The following is a 17,004-nucleotide window of genomic DNA, read 5'->3' on the forward strand; positions in this document are numbered from 1 at the left end:
CTGTTGCACAGTGAACAACAAGTTGCATAACAAACATTGACATGAGGTTTCATTTTTGCAGAGATCTACTAACCAAAAAGGCATTTTCTTGCAGCCATTTCCCCCCTGAAATCCATAAATAAACAGGGATCTCACACATGTTTCTCTCCCACTCCCCATTTAAGAATATGATTTTGAAATGTCTTGGAAATGAAACAGCATGACCCTCTCCACATTTTTTTCTACTCAATAATAAGCCCTCTAGATTTCAGTGCCACTGTCTTCCCAGGATGTATGGAGAGGAGTGCAGAGACATTAGCAAAATTATTTCAATAGTTGTAGGTTGTTCGCCCACTAGCAAACGGACAAATCAAAAGGCAAGTGACTTTTGGACCAAGCTTGACATAGTGGGAGCAAAGCAGTGGCTAGATGTGGTTCATCTCTTGCCACCTCTAGGTTAGATTAATGTGCTTTGCAGGGGGGATCCATATAGGGATTAATATATCCCATATCAAATGGCAGAGAGGCAAGGAGTGGGCCTGCAGCAATTAGTCCCACCCTGACATCACGTGTTCCTTCCCGGATTCTCGAGTTTACTGCACAAATGTCTGCAAGGAGTAGATGTCACATGTGTGGTTGTCTAACCAGAGGCAACCTCAGATTCTACAACTCTAAATTGCCTGGGGTTCCAAACTCATGGTTTGCAATCCTGGATTGTGGACAAGCCACAGTTTGTAAGAACTGGATGCAAAGGCAAACTTTAAGTTGCAAGCTAATTTGACCAAACAGCAACAGGAAAATTAGTGTTACTGTGATAATCATTTAATGAAATTAATTGCTACTATATCTGTGCATGACGCGGGTGGCGCTGTGGGTTAAACCACAGAACCTAGGGCTTGCCGATCAGAAGGTCAGTGGTTTGAATCCCCGCGACGGGGTGAGCTCCTGTTGCTTTGTCCCAGCTCCTGCCCACCTAGCAGTTCGAAAGCATGTCAAAGTGCAAGTAGATAAATAGGTACTGCTCCGGCAGGAACGTAAACAGCGTTTCCGTGCGCTGCTCTGGTTCGCCAGAAGGGGCTTTGTCGTGCTGGCCACATGACCCGGAAGCTGTACGCCGGCTCCCTCGGCCAGTAATGCGAGATGAGCGCCGCAACCCCAGAGTCAGACACGACTGGACCTAATGGTTAGGGGTCCCTTTACCTTATATCTGTGCATGTGTTACACACACACACACACACACACACACACACACACACACTGTGATTGCTTGGATTTATATTCTGACCAGTGCTGGATTTACATATAAGCTAAACAAGCTACAACTCAGGGCTTCACTCTCTTGCACCCCCCCCCCAAAAAATTTAAAGAAGAAAACCCTGGATGTACATTACCAAAATATAAGATAAAAAACAAATAAAATAAAACCTACATACAGCAACAATATTTTGTGTTCTGTAGGCTCCAATTTGTTATGTGCAAATGGCTTTAGATACCTATTAGGTCCATAAATTACCACATAGCATATATTCAACACAAAAAACAGCAACAATTTGTTGTTGACAAAGGACAACTGGACATATAAAGGGCCCCATTACCTTCAGTAGCTTAGGGTCTCATCAAACCTAAACCCGGCCCTGATTCTGATGATAGAAGCATGCATCTACAGTGGTACCTCGAGTTACAGACGCTTCGGGTTACAGATGCCTCAGGTTACAAATTCCGTTATCCAGGAAGTGGTTGCTCCAAGTTAAGAACTTTGCCCCAGTATAAGAACAGAAATCGCATGCCAGCGGCGCAGCAGCAACAGGAGGCCCCATTAGCGAAAGCACGCCTCAGGTTAAGAACCGTTTCAGGTTAAGAACGGACCTCTGGAACGAATTAAGTTCATAACCGGAGGTACCACTGTATAGTGTTTCACAATTTAGGTATTAGCTGAAACTGTATATTTACCCTAAACATCTAACTGTCTTTTTCAATATGCCTTTCATCTTATGCTTAAAAAGTTCATCCTTCCAGGTCAAGAAACTTACCTGAACACGTTTCCCAGTCATAACACACATCATATCCACAAGGTTCTTTCTTTGTGCTGTTTGCTGAAAATCTTGCCCTCTCGGTGGCCCAGTTCAAAGGGGTGTCATCGCGGCAGGGTCCAGAATGGAGGAAATGGAACTGATCGGAGCCATTGCACCTTTCAACCAGATACTGGCAGCTTGGTTTTGTAAGGGCTCGTTCAGATGCCCCATCCAGCACACAGATCTCTTCAGAGTAGAGACTGTCAAGAGATAAGGGTGAGGACTGGGAGACAATGTGATCCCACCATTTGTTGCCTGCTTTTCTGAGGTGGCTTTTTAACAGTCTAATGCATCCCCAGAGCACCTGGTCTTCCTTTGCTGCTTAAAAGAAATTACACTGAAAAGAGAATAATAATAATAATAATTTATTATTTATACCCCGCCCATCTGGCCGGGTCTCCCCAGCCACTCTGGGCGGCCTCCAACAAATACCAAAATACCATACAGAGTCACAAATTAAAAACTTCCCTAAACAGGGCTGCCTTTAGGTGTTTTCTGAATGTCACAGAAAACAGTACACAGGCTTTTTCACAGCTATTCCAGAGTTCAAGAGATGCCAAGGAGTTTGCTGCTTCGTATCTGCGCTTGTGTTGGGCTCCAATTTATGCCCTTAATCTATCATTAGGACAAAATTAAGTCATCATAACTCTTGACAGGTGCATTCATCTTACACATCTCACAATTGCACAATAATTATTGTATTTTAAGATTTTGTTGGAAGCCACCCAGAGTGGCTGGGGAAGCCCAGCCAGATGGGCAGGGTATAAATAAATTATTATTATTATTATTATTATTATTATTATTATTATTATTATATTACACTGGATAGAAATGCATCTCCCTTCACAACCATCTAGTTCTCCATAAAGTCCTTATTTAAGCATGAGATTGCAGGTATTAGGAATTTCAGAGTCCTCCAGAAAGTTGATGTGTAATTATGCCTGCATAGATCACTGAGCTCCAGGCTCCTTCCCCCCCTTCCACTTGTTCTGATCTTATCTTTAACATGAGCTAACGGCCACCATAAAGAGGAGTCGGGACTTTGAAGGGAATCATTAAAATATTTATTTATTTTATTTATTATATTTGTATATTGCCCTTCATCCATAGATCTCAGGGCGGTTCACAGAATTTGAAATGCAGTGTGTGTGTGTGTGTGTGTGTGTGTGTGTGTGTGTGTGATGGTGGCTTACCCTGGGCAGACCCTTTTGAACAATGGCATTGACACTTTAACAGAGGTCGCCAGCGTGGTGATCACGTGCCCACAAGTGCCCACAGTGGCCTCCCCTAATGCCCGCAGGGTCCCCTCTCTATACTGAAATTAGATCTGAAAGAATAAGTCTGTCGTAGCCAAGAGAACAGGTGGCAGTGTGTGTGCTTGGTTGCACTTTTGCAGCCCATGAAAGTTTCACAGGTTTGCAATGTGCCCACAGGCCCCAAAAGGTAAAAGGTTGACAACCTCTTCTTTGGAACAACACCATCAACACATTTACCCCATTTGTTTTTGGCATTTTGACATCTGGTTGTTATTTCAGAGAGCTTTGAGACCTCTCAGAACCTAAGATGGTTTTCCTCCTGGCTGTTTTTCTGTGTGAAGCATCTTCTGCCAAATTGATTTGTTGCTTTTCTTCTTCTCGCTGTTGGTTTTACCTGATTGCGGCTGTCTAATTTGAGTAGGTCCAGTTGATTAACATTTTTTTTTAAAAAAAACACTATTAAGCTTTGATTATGGTGTGTGTGTTTGTTTGCTTAGGGCTATGCAAAATTTGCTGGACCCGAAAAGTAGGTTATGAATGTATTAACAAGTAAATATGGGTACACAAAGGATGGAGGGAAGACAAGCTGCAGGACACCTCTATTCTTATCACCAAATAACTTTGACGCAGATCATAATCTGCGAGGCAGAATGCACAACATCAGGTGTGTATTATGTGGTCCACCAGGAGCTCAACAATCATCCTGTTTTTGCTGTCCTGCAACTACAGGAAGATTGTTGAGCAATTGTCAGGCCACAAGACCAGGCTTGCTGTCAGAATTAACTTCATCAGGCTTACTTACTCACAGTCCTCCTCAGCAGATATACAAACGCACTGAGACTCCACCTCTTTTTGTCCAAGTGGACAATTCCCTCTTGAATTCATCTGCCCATCTGAAGAAAAAGAATTAAGCAAGCATCACATATTGGCGGTTCACAGCTACAGGCTTCACGGTGGACTGCCGAGTAGGTGAGCAAAGTTTCATTATCCTAGCTAGTCTGGAAGAAGAACAGAAGTTAGGGATGTCAACAAAGATCACCATTCATAACCCCCTCCCACCACAGCTGTTTTTATATGATGTTTTTCATCTCCATTTAGAACAGGCCTAGACAACCCACAGCCCACCAACCCTGTATCATTGCCTATTGAAGGTTTGAAAAGCCCATTGAGTCCCAGCTGGCTAGCAAGCCAGATTGAATGAACTCTGAGTGGGACACCATATCTTGGCTGGTAGACTGTGTTTGAATTATAGTCTCACAATTTGTGCGTGCTTGATTCAGAGCCAGTGGTTGTCCACTGCTAAGCCCTCAGCACAGGGTGAGGAAAATACAGTAAATGGTGAATACATAAGAAGCCTAACGTCATGAATGCAGAAACTGGCATTGGTAGGGACTTACCTTCCTTGCAAGTAAGTGATGTCAAAACAGGAGGTGTCCATGACAGATCAGCCCCACAGGTGTACTTCTTTTGGCCAGTAACAACACGACCACCTGGGCAACTCAGGTGGATGATGTCACCAATCTGGTACTGAAATTTAAATGGGGTGATTCTGATATCATCAGAGACGGACGGTCTGGAACAAGTCGACACTGGAGTTTAAGAGATAAATTTGGATGTCTGAATGAATAAGTTGATCTTTGGATGAAGGGTGGTAGGAGGTAGGAAACATCCCACTTCCTGAAAATGTAATGGGAGAACTGGGATAAACGTTGCACCCAATGCTGTTAAGTGTGTGTGTGTGTGTGTGTGTGTGTGTGTGTGTGGAATAGACTTCTGCCTACACAAAGGGACTTCACATTCCTTTCCTTGTGCCCCCAAATCTGCTCTGCAATGGGGGGCAGGGACAGCCTCTGGATCAGATTCTGGATGTGCATGAGAGGCTGCAGGTAGTGGAGAGGAGGAATGTGAAAACTCATTGCCTGAGTCTACTTACACAGTGTTGGATTCTGCCCATAGATGATAAAGAGCTTCACTTCTTTACATCAGAGACAGGGAATCTGTGGTCCTCTAGATACTGTTGTCCTGCAGTTCCCATCACACCTGCCCATTGGCTATGCTGGCTGAGGCTGATGGGAGTTGGAGTTCCAAAGAATATCTGGAAAGCCATGGGTTCCCCATCCCCCACTTCCCACCAAATCTATTCTGCTGCTTCTTACATTGGCACTCGACCGTGTGTTGATTCCATGTTTTGTCTGGCAGGCACCTAAGGAACTGGTACCCAACAAGGTTATAGCCACTCAGGCAGATGACTTCTGCTTCTTCTCCAATGGAATAGTGTGTTTTCTCATTCTGCAATCAGGGTAAGAACAAGTCATTAAGTGGGTGATTCACTGGCAAAATGTCAAAAACTAGATGACCCTGAGGTCTAGTGTTGGGGGGGGGGGGAGAGGTAAGAACAATTAAGTATAACATGCACCTCCTTCCTAAGCAGCAATGAGAAGATTAGGAGCAAAGCTGGGTTGTCACACACACCTCCTGGGGAAGGACAACACACTACCACAGGAGGCAGTGATGGCCACAAACCTGAATGGTTTTAAAAGTGTATTTGGCCAAATTCATGGAGGTTAAGGCTATCAATGATTGCTATGCTCTGCTTCCATGATTGGAGATAGCAAGGCTTCTTGCTGGGAACCACAGGTTGGGTAGGGAAAGTGTGCTTTTGTGCTTGGGTCCTGTTAGTGGGTTTCCCACTGGGGGGACACGGTGGGAACAAGATGCTGGACTAGGTGGGTCATTGGCCTGATACAGCATGTTCTTAAATTCTTAATCCAGGTGTTTTAAAATTGTGTCATGTTGCTACTGAATGGTCTTTCCATCTTTGGTTTTGGTGAACGTCTAACTAGTCCTGGCACATTTTAATCTGTACATGCTCACAAAACCATTTCAAAAAGGCGATTCTCATGAACCCGTTCTAGGATTAGTGCCCTGAGCCAAAGCCTCCTGCCAGATGGTTTGGGACACCCCCCCCCAAAAAAAAAACCCTTTCTGTTGCAGTTTGTGAAATGTTCCTCACCCTGATGAATCCATTTTCTGGAGGTACTGGAGTCAGGCATCCCAAGTCTTGTTCAGGTTGATACATATCTACTTCTCTTACAGCTTCATCGTCATTTATGCAAGGAGCCCCTCTGAAAATGCATGAGTTAGGAGCTTATTAAACAAACAAGAGTAATAGAGAAGACATGACTGCCTTAAAGTGCAGTAAAGCTGTCACCCCCCTGCACATCAGCATGGCTTCATTAGTGTCAGATTCGTTTCTGTTTGTGTACACACCAGGTGGTGTTAATCTCCATGGGGGTGTCCATGGAGAAGATCCTAGGTGCAGCTCCAGCATCTCTAGGTACAGCTGGGAAAGACCCTTGTCTGAAACCTTGGAGAGCCACCTCTAGTCTGTACCTTCCCCAGCCAGATATTTTGGACTACAACTTCCATCATCCATTACCATATTGGAGCTGATAAGCATTGCAGCCCCAAAATCTGGAGGGCTAGATAGACCACTGGTTTGACTTGGTATAAGACAACTTCCTGCATTCCTATGTACCACCCACCTCCTCCAGATTCGGGGAAGGCTCCAAAATGCTTGTGCCAGCACTATTTGGGTTGCACCCACATGGTGACCTCAAAAGGGGACTTCTTTGTTTTTATCCAGTGCACATTCACTTCCTCTGGTGCACCCACTTGTCCTTATCACTCAGCACTGCAGAATCAGAGGATGGGGCAAACTTAAGGGTACAGTATGATGTGTAGCTTGAGTTTGAGCAAAGGACTCTGTCCATTGGTGGCACTGCCTGAATGATGTGATTCTTACTTGTCTTCAAACAGTGAAATATAACAGTCTTCCTCTCCTTCTCCATCCCCTTCACAAGGTTTTCCTCCACTTGTGGGCGGGGGGTTGTTGCACAACCGAGTCCTCCTCCTCTTGAAAGATGCATCACATGAACTCCATGCAGACCAGCAGCTCCAGAAGCCATCTACTGCAACTAGCATTCAATGCAACAAGGTGCAGATGTGAGCTCATCTAAAGACCACTGGTATCAACAGAAAGCCTGTTACCAGACTCAGTGGCTGCATTCATATTTAATAAGCCTAATTTCCTGCTTTATGATTTAGTGTGAACAGGCAGAAGTGTACTCTCGCATTGCCCAATCACTCCAGCTTCACTTCTCCCCTGGTGTGAGCAGAATAAGCAAATCCGAACAGGCCACTAACATTGTTGTTGTTGTTCAGTCGTGTCCGACTCTTCGTGACCCCATGGACTAGAGCACGCCAGGCACGCCTATCCTCCACTGCCTCTCGCAGTTTGGCCAAACTCATGTTAGTAGCTTCGAGAACACTGTCCAACCATCTCATCCTCTGTCGTCCCCTTCTCCTTGTGTCCTCCATCTTTCCCAACATCAGGGTCTTTTCCAGGGAGTCTAACATTAGCCACTAACATTAGTCAACTTCAAGAGATGACTTGCTGGTTGTGACTTCTTAGGGAGGAACAAATCCTGATCTCTGTTTCAGATGCAATGGGACACCAAGGCTTCTTAGATGGTTTGTCCTGCTCATGCCAAGGGAGGAGGAAAGCCTTAGAAACTGGACAACTTGCAGAAGCACAGCGCTCATTCCCAGTAAGCCATGATAAGCAGAAAGTCTGGCTTATTGTTCTGGAAAGCCAGTGTGGCAGTGTGGTTAGGAGGACCTGAGAGCGGGTTCAAATCCCCCAAGGTCACTGCCCCTCAACCCAACCTACCACACAGGGTTGTTGTGGAGATTAAATGATGAGAGGGATGAAGCATGTGCCATCACCTTGAGTTCCTTGGAGAAAAGGTTGCGGATCGGTGGAGTAAATGCTGCTTTGCACACAAATGATCCCCACTTCAGTCCCAGGCATCTCCAAGCAGGAGAGACCTCTTTTCTGAAACTCTGGAGAACTGTTGCCAGACATTGTAGACATTGCTGAGTTAGGTCTGGCTTAGTATAAGGCAGCTTCCTATGTCTGAATGCAGCAACTGAGTTTTGGCATTCTCTCTCTCTCTCTCTCTCAGCACACCTTTTGTAACAATGTTGTCTCACCTCTTTCTAAAACCATCAAAAACAGTTCCGCAGCCAATTCCATGATTCATTCATTCAACCAATCCTTATATTAGTCATCTGACAACAAGTGTTCTCAAGGCGACATGGTGCACGAAAACAGATTTTTTAAAAGATCACGGTCCCGTTAGAACAATGATTGATAAAAACAACTCTAAAAACAAAGTGAGCACTTCAAAGCTGAGATCTATAGAGTGACAGACGACATGTTTGCCTTGAGCCAAGTGTAATCAGGAGCAGAAAACCTAACAAAATAATAATTCTCAGCCTTTCCATTGTCGCTCTTTTCTACTCCATGCCCCCATTAGGAGGTCAGACATGACTGACTATGCAGGCACACCAAGGACTCAGCTATACAGCTGTAAATAAAACATTTTAATAGTGTTATAAAGTATGTTGGACAAATGTGACACTAGATGGTGATGGTGAGCTATGGCAAATTCAATATATTTATCAAAACATTTTTTAAAAGCATTTTTTTTAGTTTTTTATATGTGTCTAGATTCCACTCAAGAAGCTCCTTGGGCAGCAATATTTTTTATGGCTATCTACAAAGTCATGCTTTTGGGGGAGGGTGTTCCAGGATCCCTTGCAACACCGTTCTGGGTTTTAGATGGCAACCTCTTGAATTGTGTACAGCTTCCCCCCCCCAAGATTGCACTTTACACAGGACTCTAGGAAACACCCCAGAGGCTGTGTCCTGCAGCTACATGGGGCAGCAAAAAATGTTGCTGGCCAACCATTCTGATTGGTTCACTCTTACGATGACCAGCTTGTGTCTCAACCATTTAGCACTAGCACCAACATTCCAGGTTAGATTACTGCAGTGTGTTGTACCTGGAGCTGCCTTTGAAGCCCCCTTGATTACTTCACTCAGTACAAAATGTAGCAGATGGGTGGCCAAGGCTCAAACGGTACAAGACGCCATATGCATGCTGAATACCTGACTGGAAGTCTGGGGCTCGTATCTCACAGTTATCACCATAAGTTCCAGCTTTGCAGATACACAGGCATTCGGTCCCAGATAAAACAGGGTGACCATTGTTGGGGCATGGGGCACATCGGCATGGATCGTATTTCTCCATATATTCTGAAAAAGCCTTCCTGAGATTCCTGCGTTTGGTCACAGCACATGGGAAGTTCTTCACCAAATCCAAAATGGGGGCCACCTAAGAAGGAATTATACAGAGTTGCTCAAATGTTGCTATGGTGAAATCCCCTAGGTCTTGTTTGGCCCTTCACTATACAACCAAGAAAAAACAAATGTTTCTCTTCTGTTTTCTGCTTTTTCTGTACAAGGGCAGTTGAATTACAGAATCATGGCACTGGAAGAGCTTCTAGTCCTATTGCCTGTTCAGAGGAAGACCAGCCGGGTGCCCCACCATAGATTAAATGAAATGGGAGGAATCAGGACTTGTTCCGGAAAGGAACAATTTTACATAAATCAGCACATATGCAAATGGAAAAAATAATAATCCTCACTTCTTCTTTTTCGTCTAGGAGAGGTGACCATCTTACCATCACAGTAAGACCTCTTTTCCTTGTATCTACTCTTTATTTTGCTTTCTATCTCTTACCTCAAAGTCAACCACCACTGGGTTTTCCTTGGTTGATTCCATCCAGTCGGTAAAGATAGTTTGTCCCGGGAAAGACCCTTTTTTCTCCCAGCCTAGTGCTGCAGCATACTGCGCCCTTCCACCCTTCACCAAGGAAATAGACCGTTCAGATGACTTCAGCATGGAACCTAAGATGGATATGAAATCAGCAAATGCAGCACACACACACACACACACACACACACACACACACACAGAGAGGGGGGGTGATGAGGGAGGGTCATGAATTGGAAGTTCCAGCAGCCAACTGGGGGTGCAAACTGGGGTTGACTTACTTCCTGTGCCCCTCTTGGTCTGGGCCTTTAACCAGTCAATTTGATGACTGACTTGAGTGATGTCAACTGACCCCACAGCCAGAAAGTGATCAGCTGACCTCGCAAACCATTGGAGGGGGACCAATACCTATTCCACCCTCTCTCTCTTGCTCTCTCGTCTGAGCAACTTGGTCCAATGGTTAGTAACTGTCCTGGCTCCCACTAGATGCAGAACTCAAACTTGGATTACGTTTTCATTCAAAAACTTTAATGTTCAAATGTGCAATTAATTGCCAGTGTTTTGAATTTTATTGTATTACTTTCTTCCTTAGTGGGTCGTGCAAACCACCATTCTGAATAATGCTTTTCATAGGGTAAAGGGGCATTGGAGGCGATATTATAGAACCAAGTGTGGGTGGCAGCCTGCAAAAGTTTAGAAACTGGTCAGACATGGCCAGCGGTAACCGGTGTGGTGTCTTTCAGACTACACCTCCCAACAACTGTGACCATTTGGTCGTACTACCCAAGGTTGAAGTTCAACAGCTCCTGGAGGGCACCACGTTGACTACCCTTGGACTAGTCTCTTGGGAATCTTGAATGCAGAGCATGGGGAGCCCTAGGGTAGGATAGCTACCTTCATAGCTCTCGGTCATTTTACTTCTGACGCAGTCCTCACGACGTTCTGTTTTCGTAAAGAAGAAAAAATAGGTGCTTGTCGTTTCTGTTCGCACACAGTGTTCCATTTGTTGCTGGGTTAAGCCTAGACACCATTCAACAGCAAAAACAGCAAATGACATTTCACAAAGGAGAACTGAGCATCCACAATATCAAGCACAATGGCATCTGATCCTTGAAAGTGGTGGTAGTCAGACTAGGGCCAGTGGCTCACACTTAAACCACAAGGCACGTTTGAACTATTCTTCCACGTAGAATTATTATGAGAATGTCACATTTTTCTTTCTTTCCCTTTTTCAAGAGGAAGATCCCGTATCTCATGGCTGTGCAGGAAATTTAGCTTTCCCATTGGTCTAATTTAGCTTTCCTGCTAAAGCAAAGAGGGTTCAGGAGAAACAGCTCTATCACTTTAACCCATTTCTTTCAAAAAAAAAAAAAAGCATTTCATTTATATCCATTTTTTTCTCCCCCTCCCACATGGGAGTGTGGTTAGAGGAAAAGCAGTATTTTATTCTTTTCCAATACACAATGAAAATCAACCCATCCCACTTTGCCCCATGTTGGAGGCTGGGGCAAACAGGACTCACCACTTCCTACAAAATGTTATTTGGATTTCACTGGTCTGGAAGTAGAGTTGCTATCTCACTTCCAGCTTAAAGCAGTCTTAAAGTCTGATTCTCTGATGTCTTGATTCCAAGCAAATCCCACAAACCCAGGTTAGAGAAATGTTCTCAGACTCCTGTTTCCCCATTCCATTCCCTGTTCCTTGAAAAAGTACCAATTATTGTCTTGAGATGTAGACAGGCATACCTGAATTTTTTGTCTGCTCTTCACTGTACTGGTACAGAAGGTCATATTTGCCTCCCATTGAGCCAGATGTGTAGTAATGAGTCCCAAAGTCATCAAATATGCGGCTGTAAAGGGCATAGTTGTATTCCAGAGGCAGGCTATTGAGGGCCTGTAAGAACACTCCAGAGAGGCGCAAGCCCGACTGTTTCACCGTGAAATTCGACACGGCAATCACCTTATGGACCCTAATGAAGTTGGAATTCTTGGAAATGAAAAAGATTTATCATGATGCCAATTATTATGTTGTCTCTCCTCCACCCCTCTGCCCTGGCCTTAAAAACAACAACCCTATTCATCCTCTCTGAACTATGCAATGAACAACTTGGTCAAGGGTGGGAAATGCGTGGCCCTCTAGATGTTTGCTGGACCCCAACTCCCAACAGCCATGCTGTCTGGGGATGATGACAATTGTAGTCCAAAACCTCTGGAGGGCACCAGGTTGGCAAAGGCTGTCTAGCGCAGAGCTCCCATTTATCTGTGAGATCATCTTACCCCATATATGACCATTGGACTGCTTTGATCTGCAGAACTAGAACTATTATAGGTGCCACATAATAGTCATTCCACACTTGCAAGAAATCAGGTTTTTTTTCTTTTTGTTGTTCATGTCTTTTTTATAAAATGGGAAAAAATATTTTATATAAAAAAGGAAATCAGTTTTTACATGTGGCAGCCCCTCCCAGCCTTTTGACATCAAGCAGACAACTTTATAGTTTTAGGTGCCACCTAAAAACATTTTTGTTTAGGCAAACCTACGCAGATATGCAGAATATTTGCATGTGTTTAAATCTGTGTTTATCTTATCACTGATTTCAATTATTATTTGACCATTTTAAATACCTGTTTTTAACTGTCTTTACCAATAATTTTATTGTTTTACTCTTTTCATAAACCACGTTGAGGGTTTTAAAAAAAACAATCAAGCACTACATACCTTTTATTAAAAAAAGCAAACAGACAGACAATAAATAAACAGGAAGCAGCCTACACAAAGGGCTACACATTCTCACCATTTTGTGGGATGATTTGATGGCTTCGCGGAAGGAACTCGATGCTGTGGTTTCTGTGTTTGACGTTGACCCCCATAAATATGGGATTCCCCAATCATCTTCCCCGTTTCCCTTGAAATACTTCATATTACTAGCAGACCATACCAAGGGTGTTAATTCTGTATAGTAATTTGTTTTCAGGTCATCTTCTTGATGCTTCACCTGTCAAGAGAGATCCACAGATTCATGTTTGAGTTGGAAAAGAACGATGGAAATAAAAGCCTCTGGCGTACGGCCCAGTGAAATAAATGTGTTGCCTTGCCAAATCGCTTTAAATATAAACAATGTGATAAGTTACTTTTTTAAAAAAGCCATTGTTTACAAAAGAAAAGAAAATGAACATGGATTTCTCATATATATATATATATATATATGCTGTTCAGAATTTTATACCGTTCATACAGCATTTGACTTCACCCCCGAAGGCGTACTCCATTGTCTCACAAGACAGACAGATGCCAACAACAAGAAGTCTACAGAATTTTAGACAATTTTATATACAGTGGTACCTCAGGTTACATATGCTTCAGCTTACATACTCCGCTAACCCAGAAATAACGCTTCAGGTTAAGAACTTTGCTTCAGGATGAGAACAGAAATTGTGCTCTGGCAGTGCAGCGGCAGCGGGAGGTCCCATTAGCTAAAGTGGTACCTCAGGTTAAGAACAGTTTCAGGTTAAGAACGGACCTCCGGAACGAATTAAGTACGTAACCAGAGGTACCGCTGTACAAGTGCTGGTGTAGCACAGAGGCAAAGAGATTGAAGGCTCGCTGGCCACCTTAGTTGCTAGTCCTACAGAAGGCCTTGCCAGCCACCTGAAAGTGGACAGACTCAAGGTTTGCAGGCACACGGAATGTGCTCCTTTTGTCTTCGCTCTTCAGAAGGACGCAGCTCCCGCCATTGAAAGAAAAATCCAGGACTTCTCCTCGGCTCTCTCCTGCCAGAATATGGTATCTAGAACGAAAGGTGGATTAAGCAAACTTGTAATAAAGATTAGATTACCTTGAAATGAAAGAAAGCCTTTGTTGCTGTCTTGCACCTAATTTGCACCAAATCACCAAATTTGTTACACGTCACCAAAAAAAAAAAGTCCCACCAAACAAACACCTCAGCATTCCAGGGTGGTCTCACCTTCATGGATGCTCTGGTGGGGCCCTTGAATAAAGTTTGGTTACCCTATTTCATAACTTTTCATGTAAATATACAGCATATCCCACAAGTGTCCCAGAAAAACAGAGACATCCCGTTTTTTATCGCAAGAGAACAACAGCCATTTTGGTTGCTGGGATCTTGCGCAATTTTGCACTGTCTTTTCAGGGCCGCAATCTTGTGCGGCAAGCCAAAACAGACATTTTGGGGCACTGTGCCTGAGAAAGTACTTGGGGGGGGGGAGGCAGTGCAAAATCGTGCAAGATTGCGGCATCCATAATTGTTGTTGTTGTTGTTCAGTCGTTCAGTTGTGTCCGACTCTTCGTGACCCCATGGACCAGAGCACGCCAGGCACGCCTATCCTTCACTGCCTCTCGCAGTTTGGCCAAACTCATGTTAGTAGCTTCGAAAACACTGTCCAACCATCTCATCCTCTGTCGTCCCCTTCTCCTTGTGCCCTCCATCTTTCCCAGCATCAGGGTCTTTTCCAGGGAGTCTTCTCTTCTCATGAGGTGGCCAAAGTACTGGAGCCTCAACTTCAGGATCTGTCCTTCTAGTGAGCACTCTGGGCTGATTTCTTTAAGGATGGATAGGTTTGATCTTCTTGCAGTCCATGGGACTCTCAAGAGTCTCCTCCAGCACCATAATTCAAAAGCATCAATTCTTCGGCGATCAGCCTTCTTTATGGTCCAGCTCTCACTTCTGTACATTACTGCTCTCACAATAAACAACGGGAAGATGGCATCTGGGAAGAAGGCATCCCAGATTTTTCTTCAAAGTGTTCGAGTCTTCCACTGGTTGTGTGGTATGATTTAGTACAAGCACCCCTCCCCCCCCCGTGGCATCACATTCACCTAAATTGCCCCTATGAAGCCCAAGTGAAAGCAATATACCCCAGGCCCATGAGCTGCACACTGGGTATGGTCTTGGCTGTCGGGCGGCAGGTGTTCTTTATCCTCCCACAGTGCCTTTCATCTGAATTGTCTCCACAGTCATTGTCTCCATTGCATCTCAGTTGTCTGGCAACACAGCGACCTGTTTTGGAGAAAGAACAGCAGCATGACGACTTTCAGGTACGAGTAAGCCCCCCTCATGGCAGCACGACTCAAGTTGTGCTCGCTAGGACTAATTGAACAGCCCAGCGGTGTATTTAATGACTACTTCAACAGAGCATAACCATATGTGGGAGAGAGGTTGTTTTTTTTCTTTCTTATTTTCATTATGTATTTTGTGCTTTTAAATATTGTACTTTTATGTTGTGAACCACCCTGAGGTCCACGAATGAAGGGCGGTATACAGATTTAATAAATAATGAAATACTAACAATAAGAAGAAACGTGCCGGTTTAAGAACCCTCAAAAGGCACTCGAAATTGACAGGCCCTGAAGTAAAACAGCATCATAGCATCCCTGTTCCAACCATGTAGATATATATATATATATATATATATATATATATATATATATATATATATAATAAAAAGGTGTGTGTGTTTTTAAAAAAAATTGGAAGAGGCTTGCTTGTTGGGAGGGGGGACTTCCTCTTTTTGTTTGTTTGATTTGTTTTGAGGGCACTAAATATGTTTAGAAAGTTTGTACAAGTTTAAACTTGTTTTTATCTTTTCTGTTGTAGTTTTAGCTTTCTGTATGTTTTAAATTGTGGTTGCAAATCTTTTAGCGATAATTGTTCTATCTTTTTTGTAAATCGCTTTGAGGTATTTTCTACAATCCAGCAGTATATAATTTTTTTGTAATAAATAAAACAAATAATACTTTTGGGGGTAGTGGTGGTGGTTCTGAGCATCATCAGTTTTTCTTCTGTGAATTGGTTATTTTGTGGCAGCCACAGCAATTTATTATTTCCAGATGTGTCCTCTCACCCAGAAAAGTTGGTGACCTCAGGTCTTGAGGGTCAGAATCCATGAGATAGATAGAGATAGATAGATGATAGATAGATGATGGATGATAGATAGATAGATAGATACGATAGATAGATAGATTTATAGATAGATAGATAGATAGACAGACACCATCAATTGTAGCCCACAGAGAGATGTATAAATGCAGAAAATACCATTTTCACACTGGAACTTATTCCCACAATTGACTTCCTCTATCCTGCATAACTTTGTGGGGAAGCATCTCCGGAAATCTGTCATCTGCTCAGTACAGGGTTGACCTCCAAACTGAGACGGCCGTACCAGAGACCTGACACGAAACTGAAACAGATGGAAATACAAGGGTGGAATCTTCCTACCTATGTCCATTTGACTCGCGAGCAACCGCATATATGTGCAGGGCTGAATCGCGCCAGAGCCCTGGGAAAACGGGACATCTCGGGGTCCAATCAGAAACCGGGATTGGCTTCGGTAATTCCAGGGTGTCCCACTTAAAGCAGGATTGTTGAGTGGTATGGTATAAGATCCTCCAGGCTTGGCTCAGCGGGTTGGATCTCGACTGAGCCAGGAAGGGAAAGTTACAACTGTGTAGCCAATGCCGGCTCAATACATTTTGCTGCCTGAGCCGAAGGGCAAGATCTTTCCCGAGGCAGAAACAGATGCCAGTGGAGTGACATTAGAACCCTACTTTAGTACTGGTGTCTTCCACTGCACTTGAAGGCAGCAGGCTAGCATAGGGGGTATAGGGCAGGACACATGGTACTCACAGAGTCTGGCCACTCCCCGCACCTCAGTATCTGCCGCCTGAGGCACAAAGGCAGATTACAGAGTTCCCATTTTCTCACGTGTCCCTGCAATCAAATTGCTTACTTGCTTTTTAACGCAGGGGTCACACTCTGACCAGGAGCCCCAGTCACTGATCTGGCAGTTGATGGGGCAGACTTGCTGGTTGCAGGCCCGCGTCTCTCTCCACGTGCACAATCTGTCGCAAGAATTCTTATAATAGTAGACATTGTAGTTGCTTTCCCTGCAAGATGAAGGTGCTGCAAATCAGTGCTGATTCTTATGTTGGGGAAATGGTGGAGCGGGGTAGGGGAGGGTTTACATACAGTCCCAGCCCTCTTATATTCATTCC

The 17,004-nt window shown here is 44.0% G+C and overlaps 1 protein-coding gene across 1 annotated transcript in view; it reads right to left on the bottom strand.

Annotated features, from left to right (window-relative positions):
* Window positions 1–1,975: 1,975 nt before the first annotated feature.
* The window catches only part of LOC117055105 (complement component C6-like), an 18,195-nt gene continuing 3,166 nt past the window's right edge, over window positions 1,976–17,004 (bottom strand). The window contains exons 3-17 of the mRNA XM_033164473.1: window positions 16,740–16,896; window positions 16,046–16,190; window positions 14,866–15,007; window positions 13,639–13,777; window positions 12,785–12,985; window positions 11,736–11,976; window positions 10,885–11,010; window positions 9,958–10,124; window positions 9,324–9,549; window positions 7,113–7,284; window positions 6,321–6,432; window positions 5,464–5,596; window positions 4,705–4,896; window positions 4,110–4,200; window positions 1,976–2,251 (exon numbers count right to left, since the gene is read on the bottom strand). Coding sequence (XP_033020364.1) covers window positions 1,984–2,251; window positions 4,110–4,200; window positions 4,705–4,896; window positions 5,464–5,596; window positions 6,321–6,432; window positions 7,113–7,284; window positions 9,324–9,549; window positions 9,958–10,124; window positions 10,885–11,010; window positions 11,736–11,976; window positions 12,785–12,985; window positions 13,639–13,777; window positions 14,866–15,007; window positions 16,046–16,190; window positions 16,740–16,896 — 2,512 coding nt within the window. The 3' untranslated portion in view covers window positions 1,976–1,983. The remainder of the gene's footprint in view (window positions 2,252–4,109; window positions 4,201–4,704; window positions 4,897–5,463; window positions 5,597–6,320; window positions 6,433–7,112; window positions 7,285–9,323; window positions 9,550–9,957; window positions 10,125–10,884; window positions 11,011–11,735; window positions 11,977–12,784; window positions 12,986–13,638; window positions 13,778–14,865; window positions 15,008–16,045; window positions 16,191–16,739; window positions 16,897–17,004) is intronic.

Source organism: Lacerta agilis, chromosome 11, assembly GCF_009819535.1.
Source record: "Lacerta agilis isolate rLacAgi1 chromosome 11, rLacAgi1.pri, whole genome shotgun sequence".
Classification (NCBI taxonomy): domain Eukaryota; kingdom Metazoa; phylum Chordata; class Lepidosauria; order Squamata; family Lacertidae; genus Lacerta; species Lacerta agilis.